We start from the raw sequence: 18,747 nt of genomic DNA on the forward strand, positions 1-18,747 counted from the left end.
GAGGTAAGTATATGCAGATTAAAGATATTGATAGAGGCACAGGATGAGAAATAGGGTAGTGCATTGAATATGCTTCTTTAGGAGAAAAGTAACAGACACACAGATCCAAGCACATGGAAGGTACGTAGGTGCACAATGGAAGTAAGTACATATAGACCAAAGATGATTTTTTGTTCTCAACAACATAATTATTCTACATGTTTATACAAAGCAATACACAAAGATAAGTATATATCTATAGTGAAAACATATGCTTATATACAGAGGGATATGCTGTAAATTTCTGTTTGTGTATGGTGCGTGCTTATGTGGGTAAGAGCCAATTCTTCAGTAGTTTTCTAAAGATAAGGTGGTTGTTGGTGGATCTTATGTTGGGGGTAAAGAGTTCCATAGTTTAGCTGCTTGAACAGAGAAGGATGTGTCACCCATAGTTTTTTTCTTGTATCTTTGGATTTTGAGGCAAGATGCCCCTTTAGAGCGGAGGTTCCTTTGATGAATGTGTTTGGTGACTTTATTCCTGATGAAGAGCGGTTCCATTCCATGTATCGCTTTGTGGGTGATACAAAGCAGCTTGAACGTGGATCTTCTGGCAACCGGTAACCAATTCAGGGCTTTCAAAGCAGGGGAGATGTGATCTCGCGGTTTGATATGCAAGAGTAGTCTGGCAGCCGAGTTCTGAATCCGTTGTAGTCTTTTCATGGTCGTTAACGGTGATCCGTGGTAGAGGCTATTGGCGTAATCAAGTTTGGACAGAACAAGGGAGATGGTAGCTTGGACCTTGTGTGGAAATCCCAAAGGAGGGAAAATTTGTTGCAGCGTTTTTATAGTGACAACGCTTGATCTTGCTAGTTTGTCCACTTGGGCATTCATCGACAGCGTGGAGTCAATGGTCATTCCGAGGTTTCTTAATTCCTTCGATACTTTAGATGGTGATCCCAGTTCATTAGGCCATGCGGCAAGCGGGTTGTAATGTTTCCAATTGCCACAAGTGAGTATTTCAGTTTTTGAAGCATTTAATTTGAGATGGGTCTAAGTCATTCACTGATCCACGGCTCGGAGTCAGCTGAAAATTAGTGATTTTCCAATGTCTTGTTGAAGGCCTATTTGTGTGTCATCTGCATAGTTATAGCACGTGAGGTGAGATTGATTGATCAGTACTGGTAATGACTTCATGTAGATGTTGAAAAGCATGGAGGAGATGATAGAGCCTTGAGGGACCCCGCTTTTGTGGAGTATGGTTTGGACGAGAAAGGTGGGGTATAGATGACATTAGTTCTGTTTCGAAGGTGGGACGCTATCCAGTCTAGAGCAGTTCCCTCTATGTCGGCTACATAGAGACTTTGTTTCAGAGTTTCATGGTCAACCGTGTGAAAGGCAGCTGAGAGGTCAAAGAGGAGTAGCGCAGCAACCCCGTTGCTGTCAGCTGTATTCTTCAGGTCATCCCAGATGGCAAGGAGGGCAGATTCTGTGCCTCTTCCCGAACTGAACCCTGTTTGGAAATCTGAGAGTATGTCATTCTCTTCAATGAATTGTGACATCTGGGTGATTGCTGCTCTTTCTATTAGTTTGCCCAGAAAAGGTCAATTTCTAATGGGTCTGTGGTTGTCAGGGTTCAGCAGGTCCAAGTTTATTTTCTTCAGTAAAGCGAGTATGTGTGATTTTTTGAGTTCATATGGTGCAAATGGCGGTGGCCCCCTGACGAGGAACCCGGCACTTATTTTTCTACAATGTAACCACGGAGTGATACAAATACTCAATTATGGCCTAGGTGTGCAACACAACCCACCCTTAATTCAATCCTTTCCCTGGACACTTCTTAGTGATTGGTTGCGTTTCATGCACTGGATCCTCACTTTTCAGGGCTTAACAGTGCCAGTTCTTGTGATCTTCTGTTTCTGTTGAACTTGCATCACCCTCTGTGTAGGTGTGGAGTTATTTTGCAATGTGTGCCTTTTGGTATCACAATGGCTGGTTGTTGTAACTTGTGTTTCCCTGCTGCTCAGCTTGTATGTATGATGTGTGGAATGTTAGATGATTGGAATGTTGGTGTGCTGTGAATGTCAGTTGAGTAAGGGCTGAGAAGCAGGACAGCTGCTCCTGATGGGGTTATACTGCTGCTCAGCCCTCACTCAACTGACATTCACAGCACACCAACATTCCAATCATCTAACATTCCACACATCATACATACAAGCTAAGCAGCAGGGAAACACAAGTTACAACACAGGTCTTGTCATCATGTATGTTATTATCATGTACTACGTCAGGATGGGTTTTACTTGCGCCATTCATGGCGGATATTGCTGCTGGTCCCCGAGCACTTAAGAAGATTATGCCCCTTAAAATCTTCCACATTTGCAAAGTAGTAAGAGCGGTTTATATCTCAGAGTTTATTAAGAAAGACAGTTCTATTGTATGGAAGGTATTGAGTAAGTCGTAAACCATGTTTTGTGGTACGTGGCTGTCCTCTGACTGGGAGAGCCTGTCGTTGTGTGGTGCTTCACCTCCAATGCTCCTAGTGTAGCCTCATTGCTACCAAATACTCCTACCCAAATGCACACCTGTCCAACCACAGTCAAAATCCCAACCTCGGCCAAGATTTCATCTTTTATGACTTTAAAGTTTGTTGTAATGTGAATGATTGTGCTCAGTGCTTAATTTGTACCTGCGTTGCACTGGTGCGCACTGGGGGCATATTTTTCATCATCCGACTTTCAGCCAGAACAAGAGATATATCGATGGAAACTGGAGAAAGGAAGAGGCAGGGAGAGATAGGAAATCAATGACATGGGGAAATCAAAAGTGAAAAGGAACCCTTATCACCCAATCCCCTTCCACACCCTAAATCCTAAAAACACCCTTACCACCCAATACCCCTGCCCACCCTAACTCTAAAAACACACTTAGCACCCAATACCCTTACCCACCCTAAAACACCCTTACCAGCCAATACCCCTGCCCACCCTAAACTCTGAAAATACACTTACCACCCAATACCCTTACCCACCCCAAAACCCTAAAAATACCCTTATGACCCAATATCATTAACCAACGCTAAAAACACCCTTATCACTCAATACCCCTACCCACCCTAAACCCTAAAAATACCTGTACCACAAAACCTACCCCTAAATCCTAAAAGCAACCTTACCACCCAGTATCCATACTCACCCTAAACGCAAAAAAATACCCGTACCGCCCATATTTGCGTGGTAAAGGCAATGAGTTGCAATGACTGGCTGGTGAAGGTAGATTCCTTCTGCTGTTCAGCCTCTAACGAAGATCGCCGTCAGTAAAAACATTTTCACTATACAAAACTCAAAGAGTTGGCTTTTGACTGTGTTTGTTTTACCCTGCATCAGAATGAACACACAACTGTGAATTTATTTTAACCTACCCAAAGAAGCCGGCTGTCCTGTACTTGCCAGCCCAGCCGGTGCACGCGTTTCCTGCACTAACCCTTTCAGGAAACGCTTTGTTTGGTGAAAGCCCAACGGTTACTTTTAGAAAACGTGGTGATGTCATTGTCTGTCCCTTCACGGAGAGGCTTGGAAAAAAATCACTGCCAACTTCAGAGTACTCGGGCGCGAGGGAGTGCGGTCGCTTGTGACGCTTGATGGGAGCGCGCGGGACTTCACGTCAGGATGCCGCAACTTTTTAATTGGTTTCAAAGGAGAAAGGTATCCTAGTTGATTTTTTTTTTCTAATGTAATTGTTCCGTTTCATTTATACTTGGGAAAAAAAATCCTTAATCTTACATCAGGATAAACCTTTTGTGTTTCACATTAAAATAATAATAATTAAAAAAAATCCTGTGCTGTTGATGTATGGTCCTCGCGGGGCCACTGGCCCTGGTAGTTGTTTTTGTTGTTATACACAGAGAGCTAGGGGAATTAGTCTGCTGATGTGAACATGCGTAGTTAAGCCCGATTTTGAGTAATTTGATAGTAGGAACTGCATTAAACATGGCAAGATGTTTAAGATTTTAAACAATGTTACAGGCAGATGTTTAGGCAATAGTTTAGCAGATTTAACATAGTTTATTAGGTCAATTAAGGACATCCTTCCTTGCCGAATAAAACGAGTACCAATGAGTGGTAAATGCTTTAAAGCATTTACTGTGATTTAAATCTGAAATCATGATTCACTTAGTGCTCCATAAATAGAGAGGTATTATTATAATGAGGATGATGCGTTTGCTATTTGCTGTTTTTGGAAATCTAGAATGTCTGACGGAATTCATACGGGCATTAAGTAATGTTAAGTAAAGAATAAAAAAAATAATTCGCTGCACATTACTCGATGTATGTTAAGCTATTGGGGGCTTCCATAACATGATAGAAGTCAATGCCATAGGCCGAGCCTTCTGTTCTCATTGAGTGTCATTAAAACGCAGAATATTCAAATGTTTGAAAGGCCAATTTACTCCTAAATTAACGTTTGCCCGTCCTCGTGTGTGGATGCCTTGTAGAAATTCCAAACATTGTATGTGACCTATTATACTTAGGGCTCCCGGTTTTGTGGTATTTATTTTTTGGGCATTCCCGTCTGTATTTATCCATATTTCTTTTTTTGCTAATTTTATCTGTATGTATCCATATTTATTTAAGGTTTTGTGGGAAAATGAAGCGGAAATTAGCATATTTCCACATATATATAACCAGTAAATATGCACTCATACTTGAATGCCTACCATGTTTCAATGCTGTAAACATCTGCAAAAGATAAATCAATGCACTTAAAAGGAAATATGCAAATTTCAGAATCAACCATGTGCATATCGACTTCTGTTACAGGCTCTTTACTAAAATTTCTTTCTTTTTTAGTCCCCTACCCTAGCAATCCACACAGCCATAGGCCTGGCAGTCATGGCTGACAGTATTCAGAATTACTCAAAAAGCAACCCAATTTCCGTTTTTATCCACCTTTCAAAATAAATACAGGCAGGAAAATAAATGTTTTCCGTCTGTATTTATCCGTAAAAATCAATAAAAACGAAAAACAGGGAGCCTTAATTATACTCAATCAAACTAATTAAAATCTGGTTTGACTTGCATGGATGGGTATCTTACATGCGAATGTATACATGCACACGTATAACATTGTATACGACTTTACTGGGAATGTAACATAACAATTCTTTAGTAATCACCCGAATAATTAAGTTGTTGCGAGACATAGAGTCGCCATTATAACATCTGTAAATCGCAGCCGGAAGCTGTATGTGATGCTGATATAGGTTACAGAATTGAGGATATGCAGCTTCAGGTCATTATTATTGACCTAGTGTTGGATAATGACATTTTCAATCAATTTCAATCGTATCAGCACCCCGAATGGCAGGCTGGGAGCTGGTCACCCGGTCAGGCCTCTTCCTTTGCTGGCGGTAGCTCTTGTTATAGGTCAGCTGAGGGGGTATTTTCCAGGTCCCAGCGCCCCTCCAGTGTGCTGTGGGCTCCCCTTTTGTGACGGCTTGTACTTCTATTCTTTCAAAATCAAACGGCGGAGTCCAGGCAGCCGGATCAGATGCCAACAAGCGTGTACTGACGTGGCTGAGAGCGCGTCGGGAGAACGGAGCTGTGTGTTTTTTCCCATTCTTCCGGTATGCAATAGCTTCTGCAGCGATCCAATTTTTTTTTAAATTCCGGATTGAAATAGCCTTATTTTCTTTACCTGCAGGCCAATAACTACTCTTAAGTACCCCCGGTATACGTCCTTGTCTGCGGCCAGTGCCCCTAACTATGCTGAGGGTTATTAAATTATTGGAAGCATCGTTGCCTGACGTTGCGGGCAGTAACGGTGAATTAGAGCACTGGAATGTTGGGGCCTCCAATCAAGACAGCGGCTCGGCTTCACGTCATAAACACCAGCATAACCCCACTGCTATCAAGATTTCAGTGCTGCAATTCACAGCCTCCGACTCCCCCTCTATTCCGTCTCGCCTCACGTAGAAGTTATGCTGAGGAGTGAGGTAGACAGAGGCTGTGGGGGAGAGAAAACAGCACTAACTGAAGAATGAACAGCGCAGAAGTGCACTCATAAAAGCAGAGATGAATGCTTATGAGCAGTGTGATTTATATTTTTTAAAGGCTATAACTTATAGCCTACCACAGTGGGCCGTGGCGGCCATTATTGGCCCACTTCCAGGTTATTGGCCCTCACATTCTGCTTGAGCCTTTAGAACTGGAGCAGACATTTGTTGCTGAACGTAGTCTATTTGGGCACATTGTCTCCCTCACTCGAATCTCTCACTCCTCGTCATCAGTGGTAACAGATGCATCCCTGGTACCAATATGCCATAGAACTCCACCAGACCCAGGCAGCACCTCGGTTAGCCTTGTTCACCCGGCTGGGTGCTCACCTGGCTTTCAGTTGTATAAGTGGTGCAGAAAGGTGGTGCACCAGCCTTGTGTTTTGCCGGACAAGTGAAAGGAGTGGGGCACAAAAGGGAAATAATTTAGCTAAAGGCAAAGAATTGTGAAAACAGTTTGCAGATACCTAATTTTCCTAAACGTAGATAGTTTGTTTTGCTTGAGTTACTTTCTAACCACAATAACTTATAATGAAATGGGCTTGTGGTTGTTTGATAACATTAAACAAACAGTGGAGGAGTACCCCCTATGGGCCAAAAAGAATTAATACCAAGAAGAGATTCCTTCAGTATCAGGAGCTTAAGGCCTTGGTTTTAACAAGGGATTGCCCCAACCTTTTTATATTGGACAGTCATAGTCCTTATAGAAGACCCCTCACTCACCAACCTAGTTGGTGACATGCTTCATCATCGGGGTCCCACCCCATAGGCCGAGTGCCTACAGGGTGTGCTGAGACACCTGGTTACAGTGGAGCGGGTTTTTTTGTTTTTTATATGTGCGAATGGTAATTATGAAAAGTGTGTTAAAAAGGGTTCGAGTCTACTCACACCAAGAATTTATTCTGGAGTGCTCGGACCCTATTAAAAATATGTGTTGCACCAGGGCCTATTTAGGAAGGGTTAGGTGCTACGAGACGTGTGAAAAAGAATAAATAGCGTAGTGTGCTATGTGAATTATTTACAAGTTAAAATAGGTCTACATGTTTCAACCATAGGTCGTATTAGGTGGTTTTCGTCAGGACCGTGTTGTTTGGAAGGGGTGGTACACCCACGCTAAGGAGTGTCCAGTCCTCATCCAAATACAGACCATAAATGGTGGTCTGGTGTTAAAAAAGTGCTTTTTCCTGGATTCAGGAGAAAAACACTTGAAGCTGCGATTTGCGCTTCATGGGCATCGAGTTGGCCAAGACTGCAGGTATCCGTTACTTGCGGCTTCTGCTCGTCAGGCTACACAACCTACTTGGGGCATGTCCGAGTGCAGAACCAAGTAGGTTGTGTAGCCTGACGAGCAGAAGCCGCAAGTAACGGATACCTGCAGTCTTGGCCAACTCGATGCCCATGAAGCGCAAATCGCAGCTTCAAGTGTTTTTCTCCTGAATACAGGAAAAAGCACTTTTTTAACACCAGACCACCATTTATGGTCTGTATTTGGATGAGGACTGGACACTCCTTAGCGTGGGTGTACCACCCCTTCCAAACAACACGGTCCTGACGAAAACCACCTAATACGACCTATGGTTGAAACATGTAGACCTATTTTAACTTGTAAATAATTCACATAGCACACTACGCTATTTATTCTTTTTCACACGTCTCGTAGCACCTAACCCTTCCTAAATAGGCACTGGTGCAACACATATTTTTAATAGGGTCCGAGCACTCCAGAATAAATTCTTGGTGTGAGTAGACTCGAACCCTTTTTAACACACTTTTCATAATTACCATTCGCACATATAAAAAACAAAAAAACCCGCTCCACTGTAACCAGGTGTCGCAGCACACCCTGTAGGCACTCGGCCTATGGGGTGGGACCCCGATGATGAAGCATGTCACCAACTAGGTTGGTGAGTGAGGGGTCTTCTATAAGGACTATGACTGTCCAATATAAAAAGGTTGGGGCAATCTCTTGCTAAAACCAAGGCCTTAAGCTCCTGATACTGAAGGAATCTCTTCTTGGTATTAATTCTTTTTGGCCCATAGGGGGTACTCCTCCACTGTTTGTTTAATTCTAGTTTAGGGGACCAGGAGTTCCCACCACACATAAGACTGTGCAAACTTCCCTTACTCTCCTTGTTGTTATACACATGTTTGATAACATTCCCTGAGCCCTGCAGAATCTTGTATGTTTTTTCCTGTTTCTCTAGTGAGGCAATTTTATCGCTTGAAATTAGGGCATTTTCAAGTTGACAAATGTACTTTTATGTTTAAATGGAATCTCACCACAGTGAAGGGCAGGCCTGTTCCAGTTTCCTGTGTGCCTTTGTAGACGTGAATCATGATTTGCCCTGTCACTTCTGTGCCGTCCGCTGCTTAGACGATTTCCAAAGTCACGGCAACACCTGCCATGATTGTTTGGAATCTACATTTTATTTGATTGAAAGCCTTAGTGGATTACATATATTGGGTACATATATTGGGTAGCACCCAGTAGCACATCTACACCTAGAAATATCTTTTGTTACTCCTCTTTTTAGGTGATGCTACTGTCCATCCGGTATTCTAGCTATGTTACTTGCTTCTTTGACCGTTACTGTAATGTTGAAATAAGATGGTACCAGATTTTAAACATTACTAAAGCTCAAATATCCTAATAAGAGCCTTACATCAGTACCTAGGTATCAGGAAGGCTTCCTGTGAAGGTTCAAATACACTGTCAAGATTAAGGATGTCCATTTTAGGTCTAGGAGGGTTGGATCCCTGCTATGACTCCAGGATGTCATCATATAATGCCCTTACCTGCATTTAATCTAAATCTAACTTATTTGGTTTGTCAGTAGTTAACTGGATACTGGTTATGTGGACATGGAACCAGCCTTCTGGACCTAACTTGGATATCCATGATTTAGATCCTTTTATATCTCATTGCAGGGAGCTGCCTAATGTAAGCTTCACCATCTTGGTGTGAATTTGCACTCCACGGTTTTGTACATAAGATCACGCAGCGGAACCTGGTCACTACTGGGACATAACCGTGCCGAAAACACGTTTATATTTCATCTCTTTTAAGCAGTAAACAGAAAAAAACAGGGTTACATTTATTGTCAGGGCAGGCCCTGATCCGTCACCTCCACGGGTTCTACATGGACCCAAGGGTGGTGGAGAAGTGGAAGCTGATGGTTCACTGTCTCCCTCTCCTCCTGCATCTCTTGGGTATCCATTGACCAGAGGATGACAAGGGGATGCCAGTGGCACTGTGTCACCACCAGATACCTTCTCCACTGCCATCCATCGGGCTCATCAGACACCGTTCTGATAGTAGTTTACACAGGCCTGTACTTTTGTCAGCTCCATGTTGTCATGAGATTAGCGGAGATTTCCAGACCCTTGCATTGCACTGAGATCTGTAGTGACTGACTTCATGTGCATAATTGGTTTATACGTTCTGCTGTGATTACTCTATTAATCTCTTTGTTCCTAGTGACTTGTGTAAATCTTTTTTTTAAAGAAGCTGCCCTGCCAAGTGCTGTACAAAACATGCACTCCTTAAATATCCTTTGTTTCATTATTGTTGGGATGGATTTAAATACGACACACTTTGAGGTGTCTTTTTGGGTGTTAAGTTGAACAGCATTAGCAAAACCAAAAGGTGAGACCTCTTAACTTTGCCAATGTTTGTTTCTGCTTTTCCGATTATGCTTCTTTGGGGAACGTTGCTGTTGGTTTCATGGTGTTTTTGTAGGCTTTGTTGTCGTTGACTTTGTCAAATTCGATTGGTACATCAAAGTATCAGTTTGCGGAAAGTCCTTCTATATTTAGTTAATCATTTACTGTAAAATATAATATTCTAAGGTTGCCTTTATGTTTCCTCCAATACTTAAAAAAAAAACTCACGTTGTCTTATCGGATCAAAATACAAATTTCTCAATTTCTAATTTCTTTAATAATTCTTATGTATTTTTAAACCTGGAATAATAAACAAAGAGATTCCATCAAACCAACAAAATAGAAGGTAAAAGGTGAAATTCAAGTTCTCCGTTTTAAAAAAATAATTAAATTATACTTTTAAACTTGTTGTGAATATATTTTTATAATGTGCGTAAATTCTATGCTTTTATATTCTGTTGCGTTAATATCTTTTTTTTCAGTATTGCTGGCATTCGCTTAAATAAGAATATACCAAAAATAAGCTCAGTTTCTCTGTTGGTTGGTCGCCCATTACAAGTCAGTTCTACACAACACAGTTGTTGAAGGGCACAGAAACACATCCCTTGATAAACCATTGCAGATTTGAAATATTAGGTCTGTGTTGAATCCACGTAATCAGTAATGATTCAGTTGGGAGTCCACAGAAGTCCAAATGTTAAGCACAGCACAGCGGTGGGGAGCACCTGAAAATAAGAACAGGTTGAAGAATATCACAAAAAGGCAAATTTACAGAACGCTGCTCTATTGACTGCTTATGTGATATTAATAAGGTATTTTTGTATTGCACTTTATACCACTGTTGTTGGTGTTTTGCATGCAATGCAACTATTATACAATTTATTAAAAGTCTGTTGATATACTTAGAAAAATAAAAGGCTGGTTAGGTCCTTCCGGTGTTTAAAAATTGTGACCTGCGGGTAAGGGTGTACGAAATTTGTGTAATTTGCTTTTGCTTTATTATCGAAATTACATAAAAATTACACAAAATGTGAATCCATTATTTCATGCTATATATAAGTGCAAATGCATCCTCTCGGCAATTTTTGGTGCAAGGACCCATTTAAGCTAAAGCCCTGCAAACGACAGACACTTGCTGTACATTTTTACTGCAAACTGCATGTTTGTGGATTTTTTTTTACTTCAAATGGCACATAACTGTGCAAAAGTAGCTTGATTTGGGAATTTATGCAAAAATTGCGCAAATTACGTCTCAGTAATGAAATGATTGCCCAGGCCTACATGTGGGTCGTAGACAGTTGCGTCAGCGGCCAGCTATTTCCCTGAGCCATCATGCCCACATGTATGTCAGACATGCCGAGATCGACTTTTAGCATTTCTTGTCCTCATAGGTAATAGACAAATATAGCGGACTGTGCCCACAAACCCCAGATCTTGATTCTCAGATCAAACTCTAGATGTTATTGGTGTAGGATGCACTTAAGGATGCAAAAGATTGCACCAATAGGTCATAATCTTCCACTGTGATAAGTGTGGTAATGCACGAGAACATTGCTGTTCCCAGGAGAGTGGCCATTGAAAAAGATGGTAAGACGCACAATGTGGTTAACATTGTAGGATTCGCTAACATTTGCAAGGAGTTAAGGCGTTTCTCACCCAAACACTATGCATAAACATACACAACACGGTAATGAGGTGTGGGACAGGAGAAACATCTCCATGGTTTGCGAAATTATCAGTGAAAGGGTTTCCTCTTACTAAAATTGTTTTCGATTTGGATCCGCACGAGAAAAGGGCTTATACACATTTATGCTAACCCTACAACTGCAGTTTTTCTTTACTCTGCACACATTACATGGTTGTTACTTTATAAATGAGGCATATGCCAAGCGCTGGGATATCTTTTGTAATCATATTTTGTATTATTCTAAAATTACCATTCACTGCTCGATTTGATCATCTTTCTGTTTACTAGGAGAAGGAATTCTGCCTCTTAAAGTTCTTACTGCTTAGCTTATTCTCTAAGTGCAATGTATTAATTTCCCTTATTTCTTGTTTTGTGCAGGTTCCAGAAGTTATAAGCAGTATCCGGCAAGTCTCCAAAGTTGCATTGAAAGAGGACTCTAAGAGCAGTAAAGATGGTGAAGATGCTTTTTACAACTCTCAGAAGTTTGAGGTTCTGTACTGTGGAAAAGTGACTGTGGCTCACAAAAAAGCTCCCTCCACGCTAATTGATGACTGCATTGAGAAATTCAGCCAGCATGAGCGTCAGCGGCTAAAGCTGCTGAGTGAGCAGCGGAGTAATGATTCCTGCACCGATCTGCCTCTCACTGAGGGCGATGGGCCATGTTCTCCTGTGGACAGTCCGTTTGAGGAACTTGAGTGCGATAATGGAAACGCCAGGACGACTGGTCATTCAGGGATGTTCACCGTTGGCAGCCAGACAAACCTGACTGGAAGCCGGGTCACCTTCCATGAGCGGATTTTGGAGGACTCTGGATTTGACGATCAACAAGAGTTCCGCTCGCGGTGCAACAGCGTAACTGGGGTGATGCAGAGGAGGGTTCACGATGCCAGTGTTAAAATACCTCCTCGCCGGAGACATGCAAGTGCCCCCAGTCATGTACAGCCCACAGATTCAGAGAAGAACAGAACCATGCTCTTTCAGGTACAATATTTTTAAGTATTTTTATTTTTTTGCAAAAACTTTTTATTTCTCAGGTATGTTTTTATTATTATTTAAAGCAAGTAATAAGAAAAAGATTGGCATATCGCAATGGGCAAAACAGTATGTAGTAGGGGGTAAGGACTGGAACCGAGAGGGGATATATAATCATAAGTGAAGACCATTGGCGCAATAGTGAAGGTGGGACATGTCCGTCCATGAGTCGATCACTAATGGAATAAGAGAGGGAACAGCTTTTAGGTAAGGCAAACAACTGGGATGATGAGCAGGATCTGTAAATGTGTTAGATGTGTGGGATTTCATCAATATACAGATATCAAGGCGGTCCTCTGTGGAAAGATCTTGGTTTGATCTTCGGTGTGTTTTTCTGCTCTTCAGAGATGAGAGTTCGTTATTTTATATTACATTCTGTGTGTTTGACATCCACGTCAATCTTCCACCGTTTTTCTGTTGTCTGAGAAGTGGGAAGATCCAGGTTATTTGTTGTAGGGAATCAAAAACTGAGGACGTAGGAGTCTGATTCTTAGCTTATTAAGGGGTGAGTCGTTTTTCAGCGTTTCTACAAGGAGGATTAAAGGGGGCTCTAGTAATCTGGGTAATAAGGTTTGGTGTCCGCTTATTAATGCGGTTCCTGCATGGGGTCAACTTGTGCGGTTAAAAATAGATGTTCCAGATTGATATAGTCTTCTTGGTATTTTCAGCACTTAATATCGTCCAAGAAACTAGCTCATTGGAATTTGTCTGGACCAAAGAGCTCTGTGTAAAATAAAAACATTGAGTTGATTCAGATAAAAACACATTGGCAAACAACCATGAAATACTTAGTGTATCAGATTCGATATGGGTATGTAGAGGTTTTCACCTGACAAAGAATCAAATTCTGTCCATTTTTAAATTTAGTGCTGTGTTTTGGGTTGGTACAGTATTTAGATACCTCCATTTAGTGTGTGGCGTACCGGATGGTGTTTTGTTAATTTACATCCTATTGTACTCATTGTTAGAGAATTTCTTATATCTGGTGTTTTTTTGTAAAAGACTAACTATTCGTGATTAGTTTCCCTTTTCTTTTTGGGAGAGGCTCAGTTAGTTGACATCCTTGAATGGGCGATGTTTCCATAGCTGAATAATTGTTTAGGTAGGTAATAGGCCTTTCTTTATCCAGGTTTCCCTCAAGAGCATTGAAACTTCTCTTTGGACACACTGATAAGTTTACTGGAATTATTTTCAAAACATGGACTGAGCAAGGGTGCCCTAGACCCTCTGGCACTAATTGTACCAACATGAGACAGAGAAGCTAGTGAACTGCGACCTCTTGCAGTTCATTTAGTATTACATGTATAAGGTGTGTATTAGGTAACAAGCAGTCCTAGGAGACTCAAGAACGCTATAAAACTAGGAATATATTTTCAATATTTATTAACAAAACAACACATTATATTTCAGCAAGGTGAATTATCCTGTTGCAATGAAACAAATTACATTGATAATTATGCATTCATATTGAAAACATACATTTATTTATGTACCACTTTTGTTTATTGGCATTTTCGAAAAAACAACAATGCAGTACAGTATACATTCTGAGTCCGATTCCTGGGATTACAGCTATTAGTAATACAGTTCAAAATAAGTACTGAATCAGTTTTTCGGATCTACTATTATATTCCCACACTCGAGCAGCAGAAGCACACACACACTTGCTAGGGATCCAGTTATTTATTTTTATTTTTTTTAAATTTGTTTTTATTGCAGAATTATAAACAAGACCTCGGATTGGGTCAACCATTACACTCATGACACTTCAAAGCATAGGAATAGCAATAAAGTCATACACTGCCATTCAGCCCATATCCCGGAGGTCGGGCTGCGCACCAATTCGTCCCTTCAAAGAAAATGTCACAACGATCACCTCACTGAGGTGTCTGGTTAGCAACACAATTCAGTATCTGCTTTTTCTACCTATCAAACTCCCCCCCCCCCCCTAGTCACCATCAAACACAGCTAGTCGTCCTATGGGGGCAATGCCAGTATCCCCAATGCCGCTTCAACATGTCCATGCCAGTACCCTGCCGTGGCAGCCATCCCCAGGGTCTAACAATAACCACACCACGGGAGCCTACAGTATACCGCCCGGATATCCCACTTCTGTAGGAACCAACTATATATCCTAACCGCAGGCATCCTTCTTGATAGGACGATGGTACCTAATAACACCCCCCAAACCCCCCCCCCTCACGCCCCCCCCCCCCCCCCCAACTGCTACTGATGTGGGCATAATCGTGTGGTCTGATGGGGCTAGGGATCCAGTTATGCACTCTTTTTTGGGAGCTCTAAATACCATAAGATAATATTAATGCATATTTAAAATATACACATTAAAATCTGAACATTATCTGTTCCCATGCGTGTCTAAGGCTCGTTATAGGATTTCAGGTCAACATCAATTGCTGCGGAGCGGGGAGCAGGTGGAGGGGGGGGGTCGGGTCAGAGAAAGGCAACCCATTCCATCTACAGCAGAATCTATGCACCACCTACCAGGACTCCACCCCACAGCCTATCCTTCCGCAATGTCAGCTGTTCTCTCACCCCCAGGGGACCCCCATTCATCAACCGCTTCCCCCCCAGAGAAGAGCAATATGTGTATGACGTTCGCCCTGTCTTTCCCCTTCTGAAGTGCCCTTTCTTCAACCCGTGCCAAGTGATTAACATCAGACAACCATGTCCCCACACTAGGTCCCTAGGCTGATTTCCAGGCCATGGCAACATGTTGCCTGGCCAAAGCCAGGGCCAAGTCCACAGATCTATTCCCCACCTTCTTGGGGTCTGGCCTTCAGAAGAAACCAAGAAACAAACAGCACATATATCAGTGAAGGATCTAGACAGTGTCTTATTAACATGCAAAATTACCTCCTCCCAGAACCCTACAAGTTCAGGACACCCCCAGGTAATGTGTCCAAATTCTGCTCCTATAGTTGTGCAGTGAGGGCAATCCCTTGGCTCGCCACCATATATATTGTCTGGATCCTGTGAGGAGTGAGATATGTAATATAGAAGTAATTAAATTAAATATATTTAAGATGTGTGTTGCGAAAAACCTTTGGATACACAAGTACCCTCCCCCATTCAGCGCCTGTTATATCCCTTCCAAAATTAGCTGACCAACGAGCTCAAAGGTTGAATTACCAGCCCATTTATTGACTTTTAGAACCCCAAAACCAAGTGAGATTCCGATCCCAGGGTCAGAAATAACTGAAGGACCGAATGCATTGGTGGTTCCACTCTCGCATCCCCCCCACAAATCCCATGTAGCATGAGTAAGGGCTTCATAAGTGATGAATTGTCCCACAGGCTGGCCTAACTGTTTCACCAGCTCTTCAAAAGCAATTTGAGCATTCATTTGGAAACAGTCTTTTTGGGTCACCAACAGGTACTCGGTCCAGGGGACCAGCTGCCTTGAACTAAAGAAAGTAAATGGTTCGCCATTAGGGACTCGCAACCCGCGTAAGGGCAGTAGACAAAAGGATGTTCTGGTGGGGAATCCAGTTTGCCAGACGTAACATTTTTCACAACAGGAGTTCCTGGTTGGGTTAGTTGCCTACAAGACCAAGATCCGCTATGCACACTCCATCAAGCCATCTCATGATGCACTGGAGTTGAGCTGCTAGAAAGTACTATTCAAATCCGGTACTCCCAGACCACCCAACAAGTGGATGGCAACAGAGGTTAGCTAATGCAACCCTCTGGCACCCGCATCCCAAATCAGGTTATGAAGGAGTGCATTAAGTCTCCTGAACCAGGAGACCAGAATTTTCACCAGAAGATTTACAAAAAAGTAAAGAAGTCTACGAAGCATGATCGTTTTAGAAGGTGCAACATGGTTGGTAGTTTAAGCATACAGCAAAAACCACTCAGGAAGTAATTGAACAAATACCTGATTTTCCTTCTGCAGGTCCTCAAGAGCATGGAAGATCTGGATACCCAACTATCTAAAGGTTCATGCAACCCAGACTATGCCAGATGGAAGAAACTGGGCGATCCAAACCTGCGATCACCAGAAACACACACATCTTACTCTTATTTACCCGTAGGCCCGAGCACTCTTCAGACTTCTCCAGGAGTCGCTGAGCCTGAGGAATATCCTTTACACCATCCCGAGGATAAATACGTAGATCATCCACGAATAAGGAATAACATTCACTGAGCCATCCTGTCTAAACCCCAATCCATTTCCTCTTTTCAAAGCTTCCCGACAGTGCAAATAAGAGGGGAGACAAGTAACAGCCCTGTCTTGTTTCCCTAAACACCTCATAGGCCTCTGAAATCATGCACCCTGTTTTAACCCTAGTCATTGGGTGAGTGTAGATCAGCCTGACCCATCTCATCCAATTAGCACTGAGGCCCATATGATGCATAGTGGATTTCAGGAAATCCCAGCGCACTGTGTCAAAGACCTTCTCAAGATCCACTGACACAATTGCTCCAGCAGAGTCAGGCGGTAGTTGATGGGTGTACAGACCTAAATAAAGTCTTTGCAGGTTGTTAGTGATGGTATATGTCAGTAAAAATTCATTTTGATTCCCGTGGATCTAAGCCTGCATATGGAGTAACAGCCTGGCTGCTAATACCTTATTGAGAATCGTATAATCAGAGTTCAGCATGAAGAGGGGTCGAAAATCCGGGGGAGCCACAATAGCGACACAGCCTTAAGCAGGGGCACTACCAGTGCCTCTCTTGTCGATACAGGGAGGATTCCCTTTCCATAGGCCTCCCCATAGATTTCCACCAATTTAGGCTCCAGGACAACAACAAATGCCTTACAAAACTCCATCAGGAACCTGTCTGCACCAGATGTCTTATCTATTGCCATGTCTCTATAGCTTCCCTCACCTGCACATCTGATACTGGACTACCTGATCGTTCTCATACCATCTACAGAAGAGACTGTAGCGGAAGAGACTCTAAGAAGGATTCCAATGCTTTCGGAAATTCTAGCTCCGGCAGTCGATAAAGGGACACATAGTAAGATCTGAAAGCCTTATCTATATGTTTCTGCTGAAAAACAACGGTGCCATCCAATGACACCAGGTGAGTAATAACAGCCCCACTACTATCTGACATACCAACCAGGCAAGGAACCTTCCCAATCGTCCCTCCTCCTTGTGCACCAAGTTTAATTAGTATTTGTAATCATGGCATCTTAGCTGCTCCAAAGTTACATTGCATTGTTCACGTATTTCCAGCAATTGCAAAAGCTCTCCCAGGCTACTACCTAGCTTGTTGTCTCGGTCATGGAGATCTTTCTCCAACTTCTGAAGGTCTCTCTCTAAATCATGTTGAATACCCACTGCTGCATCACTACGTTAAGTCTCCCATTCAACATCACAACTCGATGCAGTGCCCGAGTTGGAAGTAAAGAATTCAGTAATCTTGGCTGCTAAAGAGTCTCTAAATGTGACATCTTCCATACATCTGAATAAACTGACATGTATTGTCCAAAAGGGGATGCTTAGAATAGAAAGGATATATGCATTCTATCCACACTGTAAGATCTGATTTTTATATGAAAATTTTTTTTAGGTAACCTTTTGCATCAGATCATATGGGAGCTTATGATTGTTACTGGATAGAAATATTGGCAATGGGAGTGTGTCAGAAAGGGAGTGATTACATCTGACCCACGTGGAGTGTTTGTACTTTTGTCTAGTGGCCAAAATCGGTCTATCATAGCCTCTTGAAATAGCTCACCATACCTTCTAGTGTATTTGTCGCAGCCAATATTTTGGAGAGAAGTCTGGTATTAAAAGCATATTAAAAACATATTCTCCCTTTTTTGAACTGCCTTTACAAGAAATAGCATAACAAGTGGGAGGCAAGATGCAAGGGTATTTGCAAATATTTTGAAGTCCACTTTTAAAAGTGAAATTGGTCAGAATTTATTTGTGTATTGTGGGTCCTTCCATGCTTATGGAATGAACGTTGCTGAGGTCTCACTAAATGAGCACCACGGAACGTAAAGCAATGAAATTGGTGAAGCGGGTTTAGAGTTTCAGTTGTTGATATAGATATTGTGAAACTCTTATGAAGGGGAACCCATGTGTACCTGGCACCTTCAATTTTGAAAAAACCTTTGATTATCTTTGTCATTTCTTCTTCAGATATATCTGGTTTCAGTGCTGTTTTATCATTTTTTGTTAAGAGTGGAAACTGTATTAGCACTTAGATATAAGCTTTATACTTCTTTAGAGTGGGGGAATTCCCTAAAGCATTGTTGAAAGGGAGGAAAGTTCGTTTTTTCTTTCTTGGTTTAAGATAGTTCGTATTTGGAAAAGGGGGTGGTGATGGACAGAGTTTCTGAATGATGCAGAAT

The 18,747-nt window shown here is 42.1% G+C and overlaps 1 protein-coding gene across 3 annotated transcripts in view; it reads left to right on the top strand.

Annotated features, from left to right (window-relative positions):
• The window catches only part of TBC1D4 (TBC1 domain family member 4), a 664,791-nt gene that overhangs the window by 349,889 nt on the left and 296,155 nt on the right, over positions 1-18,747 (top strand). For 2 of the 3 annotated variants that reach the window (XM_086934887.1, XM_086934888.1), the window contains exon 3: positions 11,760-12,362. In XM_086934887.1, the coding sequence (XP_086791013.1) occupies positions 11,760-12,362 (603 nt within the window). Of the gene's footprint in view, positions 1-3,587; positions 3,681-11,759; positions 12,363-18,747 lie in introns of those variants that run through there. The other variant, XM_086934889.1, reaches the window with a different exon arrangement.

This window comes from Lissotriton vulgaris, chromosome 8 (genome assembly GCF_964263255.1).
Source record: "Lissotriton vulgaris chromosome 8, aLisVul1.2, whole genome shotgun sequence".
In the NCBI taxonomy this organism is placed as follows: Eukaryota; Metazoa; Chordata; class Amphibia; order Caudata; family Salamandridae; genus Lissotriton; species Lissotriton vulgaris.